Genomic DNA, 6,000 nt, shown 5'->3' with positions numbered 1-6,000 from the left:
CAACCCCCCCAACCCCCCCAACCCCAAAATACTCCTCTTTACCCCCTACTGTTCTCTCCACAAACACTTGCCTCCTCCTAGGTATGTGTAAGACAAGTGGTCATATAAAGCCTCCTAGACTGTAATGGACAGTGACGGTTTTATAGCTGACCATTACACAACTAGGTCTTGCCAGTGTAATTAGGGCCTGATGACCAGGGTTGTAATGTCCAGTAGATAAGCAAGCAATGACCATTACTTCGGACAGGTCAGATGTATCACTAAGAGGAGATGCTCATTTAGTTTGTACTGGAATATTGGACCAGTCAGTGTTACACTAGATACAGGGGTCTGTAAAACTTTACAAGGATACTTGTGATACTGGACACTTTGACTGGTCAGTGTAGCGGTCAGTGTAGCACAAAGGTAGGTATTCTTACTCACATGATGGTTATGTATGGTAAGCCCATGCCTGGTAATAAGCCCATCCAAATCTATAACATTTCAGTAAAAGTGAGAGCTTATGCTATTTCATTGTCCTGTTGTAAGCTCACCCGGTTACTTTGAGAGACAGAAAATGTTTGGCCATCTGATTTCTAGGATATATACTGAATGCATTTCTGCTAAGCATTGCATCTGGATGTGGGTCATTATATTTGAATGTCAGTGGGTAACTACAGAATAAAAAGCAAACAATAGAAATAACATTTTGATGACAGACAAGTTACGATAGCTAAAAGTGTATCATTGGTCTGAAGTTTTAGACATTTCTGTAAACTTTTACTATTGTATAGTAAAAGTTAGGATTTCTGGGGGGGGGGGGGGGGGGGGGGGTCATGTTAATCTGTTTTGTTAAGGAACAAGGAAATAATTATAAAAAAGAAGGAAGCACATAGTGATATTCCAGTGAAACAGGAACAATTTACTATGTGATACATTATGAGCTCTGTCATGATAGAACGAATCCCTGTATTACGATCTACACCTTGGTTACAACCTCAGGACTGGCCATGCTGGCCATGGTCAACCAAGTGTTCACCTTCACTGGACCAGAGTCCCTACCCTGACATGTACAGATGAGTTTGTCACTTGGGTGGTCATTTCAGCATGACAAGAAGGAAATAGTAAAGGATTTCTAACGTGGCTGGTCTCCGTGAAGTCTGCATCTGTTGAGAAGAGTTTACTAAAAAAAAATGGGGGGAAGTTGAAATATGAATTATTTTTCTTTTGCTTCAGATTACAATAACATACATGTAAATATTGTGAGATGTATGTTGAGATTTGTCATTTAGAATGAATATGTCTGATAGGTTTTCAACAGTAAATATTAGGGTTAGATATCTATGTATTATATTGCTCTAGTTGACATTCACTACTAATATATATAAACTGTATTTACTTTACAACAGATGTGAAATAAGTTATTACAACCTAATTTATCACTCTTATTGGACCGAATGTTAGCATGCAGGGGTTCTTAATGTGGGAGTAGTACCTGGAGAAAACCCACATGGTACGGCAGGTGACCCAATACCTTTTCATGTCCGATCAGGGAACCATACACCCTGTGCGTGTGTTATCCATAGTCACCCTTCCGCCCCTACTATTTTAAACTAATTTACTACTAATATCAATCCTTTGCATTATGGATAGTAGCAATGCATCACAAATTCTTTAAATAGACATAGTACATATGTGTCTTAATGTTTGATTGCTGTTTACAATACATAATTAATCTTATAAAAAATGTTGTTAAGCTCTTTGCCAAAGTATGGATTAAGTTATAATATTTGTATTGATATAACATTTAACTGACCATTACACATTCATTTCTAACAAATAAAGGTGAACCGTATGTAATTTTATTCACAAAGATTTTTTTAACCATATGTAATTTTATTCACAAAGATTTTTTTAAAACAATCAACTTCGTATGTTTTCATTATTTGTTGTTACAAAGTGAAGTACATTAATTATGTAAATTTAGAAACAAATCTACATTTTCAGTTTTTGTATCAAAGAAATGACACTTGAAGTATCTTTTATAACTTAATTAGTTTCTCCTTTGAGAGAAAACAAAGAGAATTAATCTTCCGAAACTAAACTTGGCATTGTAAGTGAAACAAAAACAGTCTACTTTAAGTACAACAAGAATAGTTGACTTAACGGTCTATGTTTATAGTATAAAACCACCTTGAGCTTGGGGGGAGATGGCTGAGGGTAATTTATGATGGTATACATATGAGTGAGTTGGGCTGTACCTGGACTGGTGACTAAACCTTTGATTCAGATGAAGAGGTGGAGATGGTATCACTACTCATTCTGGTTGTCACTCCACCCTGCCTTCTGGTCTCTCTCACCAACAGGCTTTAAATCTCACTCGCCAACAAGCTTTAAAACAACAGTTTGGTTCATATCGCAAAAAACTTTGGAGAGTGCATTACAGAAAACTTATGTGTTGGATTAGTGAAAAGTAGGAGCCGGAGAGATTGCAGGTACTAATGCTGAAGAATACATGTTTGTTCTTCATTTTGAGACTGTTCATTAGCCTGCTGGGTATGGGACTTGAGTTTATGTTGGGATGAATTGCATTATAGAAATTTTCTGTGCAGTTGTTTTGTGTGTATATCTCCAGCCTTCGATTTCTTATAGAAATCATAAGAATTGTGGAATGAAGAAACAAATTATTTTACAGTCTACATTTGAGGTCAACGTACAGAGTAAGATATATGAACATATTTTATGCCGAATTACACTTTGGGATTTGAATTGACTCACATTCTGCTCAAGAATGTTACATTGTGTCAACGTTCACTTGCAGGATATAATTTTATTTCAGTTATTTTCCGTTTGATGGAATTATTACCTGTTGTATTGTTTAACAAAGTTATGATCAAAGTTCCTGTTTGTGTTTTTCAGGAGTTTGTGCTGAGTGCGCCTGGACGTCACCATCTCAGAGTAGCTGTACACAACCAGTTTGGAAGACTGCAGAAGACATGGACAATAGTGAGTAACACATTTTCCTCTTGTGTTTTAAGGAATCAGATGATTTGCCACGAAGCAAGTTTTATTCCAGTAATATTTGAGGTGGCATTACAGAGTTTGTAATGAGCTAGATCTCGCCTAATTTATTGTACGTGTCACATTTTTTTTTTTTTTTTTTTAAACATTCAAAATGTCAGAATAATTATGTAATTAGATATGATTTATGGACCATATTTATAAGCCATTCAAGCATACCCAGACTACTGTCTCCTTTAATAAAGCTCAGTCAGGCTTTTCGGAACCCAGTCCTCATTTTCCCCCTTCCTTTCCAACCCTTGAAGCTGTCTTCATATGGCCTAGTATAACGTTGTTGTACATATATCATACCTCATACCAGTCCATAAGCCTTTTCCCAATCAACTACCCCTTTCACAGTCCTTCTCTTATCCATTTCCTTACCCAACTCCTCAAATTGTCTCCCTTCCCTGACAACCCTTTGTTAATACCCTTTCCTCCATTTTTCCATCATTTCCCATCATTCCTTAAAATGCTTCCTGCCAGGGTCTTTTTGATGACCTCCCGTTACCAGTCCTCAAGTTCCTCTCCACCAACTCTTCAAAAAGCCCCCCCCCCCCCCCCCTCCATTTTAAATACTTCCTCTCCCTTGATCCTTCAGTACACCTTCCTGAGGAGACTTCCCTTTAACCCATTCACATTTGAACCTTACCAAATCAAAGACTGGGCAAGTCCAGTTTAAATATGTAGGGGTGAATGGGTTAAATGCCAACCCATTTCCCCAGGACTCCTCTAACCTCCAAACCCTTTGTCCTATCATCCCATAACTCTAACTCATCGACCACCATACTTCCCTTTAAATCCCCCCCCCCCATTGCCGCTTTGTAAGACTTGGATTTTACAGACAAATTATACACAGAAAGTTGGCTGTATCTAAGCCAGGCCAGTGATTTTACTTATAGGACTGTTTACCTCATTGAACATATGGAAATTATTTCTCACTATTCCAGAAGGTTGCACTGCCTTCACTCCTCTGTGTAGTGTGTTTATTCAGGTATTCAGTAAAAGCTAGCTCCAGGGTCATCTAGACGATATCTATGAATATGGATAATATTATACGGAGATAAAGATTCTTGGATCAAATCATGAAAAAAAACTGTGCATGTGGTAATGACTTTGAAAGCCTATTTGAATGACTACCAGAGGACAAAATAGTTACGATATCTTGGCAAGTTTTTGTTTTAAAATATTGTAGTTATACAATTATCAGCATTCTTCTTTCTGAAATTGATATCTTAAACTGATTGCAAAAAAACATTTCTTAAAATTTTAGTCCAGAGATATTTATTTGCCTTTCTCAAACATTTTAAAATTTTACAAAAATATGTTGTTTGATCCAAAGTATTTGAATTTGAGAAATCATGCTGTCGTACCATTGTTAATACCAGTGTTAACATGTGCCTATGATTAATGGGGCAGATTTTTGATAGATTCTCCACATCTTCCCATCTATCGGAGATTTACTGTACATTAGACCACCAGACCGTCCCTGTCTCTCCTCATCAATCCATTGTGTTTATTGTTCTTATCCCACACACACCAAAACATCCTGTCAGCCCTGTCTGATAGACACTAGGCTCTGGTCGTTTAGAAGTTTAAGAACAAGTTTTGAGATACAAAAGTGACAACGGACCACCTGTCTTGAAAAAATAAATCATCGGCAGGTGTTTCATACAATCATTTTGAACCTTGTTTTACTTTTATCAATTGTAACTCTAAAACTGTAGTTTCCATGTAGGACCTGTTTAGTGCTGACACACAATGGTCAACCTTGAATAGTTTTGAAGTTGGAATTTGAAACTTTTTTCCCACAAGGGAATCTGGCGCATTTTGATGAAAAGCCTGTGGCAATTAAAATAATGCATATCATCTGCAAACCTCAGATAAATTGTCTTTTAAATTCTTTTGAAGAACTGTCAAGTATGTTAACTATATTTGATTTTACAATAAGGGAAATCCTGGTGAAATTTACCTGTGTTTTGGTCATAATTAGGCATGTGTACAGGTCATGAAATAGATTTTACAGCTCCTGTGGAGAAATAAATTACGAGGTCATCACTGTCATCTCGAATACATAAGGAGGGCATCACTGTCATTAACTGGTATTTATCACCTCAATCAACACACCAATAAACATTTGGGAGAAATGTTAGAAAAGTAAATTATCTTTCATCCTTCCTACTTTAAACTGAACTATTGACCAAAGATTGTGTTGAAATTGGGAATAGTATGGCACGTTGTTAGTTAGAATCACTATCAACACATTACAGGCATGCCAAATTTATTGAAAAAAAAAGATAATTTCCCTGCTCTTTCAAAATTTTACTTCTTGAAATTCCATTTTAACATTTCTGATTTAATTATTGTATATGTATGACTTATACTTCAGAATAATTAAAACTGTACCTTATTTAGTGTCTTTGCAGCTAAACCAAAATATCTTATGAACATCTTTTGAAATAACCAAGAGGTTTTGTTTGTCTGAGTTAGATTAAAAAAATCTTCATTGATCAAGGTATTCATGATATCTGAGGCTTACAATAATGATATATATTCATATCTGAAGCTCATTATAATGTAATTCATCTATGTTATTAATAATAGAAATATCCATAAAAAAAATATGTACACACAAATATCATGCTCAAAAATTCAATTTATGCAGACCAACTTCATGTTAGAATAATGTTCTGTTAAAGTATCCTCAAATCCCTATCAGACATTAATTAAGAAAGTGTTGATATGTTTTTCAGTAAAATGTAATTAGCCTGTGTGTGGTTGATGGGAAATCCTGGAGGAGCCCAAACACATGGTCCCTCCCCATAACCCAGACAGTCGTTAAACCATTCTCTGGAGATAGTGATGATAGGTCAGGTACAGCCGATGACCTTTGGTTTTAGAGGTTATATGTCAGTCAGTTGTCAGTTTCATCGCGTTTCTTAAAGATGCTTTGTTTTTCTT

The 6,000-nt window shown here is 36.1% G+C and overlaps 1 protein-coding gene across 4 annotated transcripts in view; it reads left to right on the top strand.

Moving 5' to 3' along the window:
* The window catches only part of LOC110443309, a 365,314-nt gene that overhangs the window by 176,148 nt on the left and 183,166 nt on the right, over nt 1-6,000 (top strand). For all 4 annotated transcript variants that reach the window (XM_021487458.1, XM_021487457.1, XM_021487459.1 and 1 more), the window contains one exon: nt 2,899-2,985. In XM_021487458.1, coding sequence (XP_021343133.1) covers nt 2,899-2,985 — 87 coding nt within the window. The remainder of the gene's footprint in view (nt 1-2,898; nt 2,986-6,000) is intronic.

This window comes from Mizuhopecten yessoensis, unplaced genomic scaffold (genome assembly GCF_002113885.1).
Source record: "Mizuhopecten yessoensis strain PY_sf001 unplaced genomic scaffold, ASM211388v2 scaffold716339, whole genome shotgun sequence".
Taxonomy (NCBI): domain Eukaryota; kingdom Metazoa; phylum Mollusca; class Bivalvia; order Pectinida; family Pectinidae; genus Mizuhopecten; species Mizuhopecten yessoensis.
The sequence above is the reverse complement of the archived record's forward strand: the minus strand, read 5'-3'. Positions and strand labels throughout refer to the sequence as shown.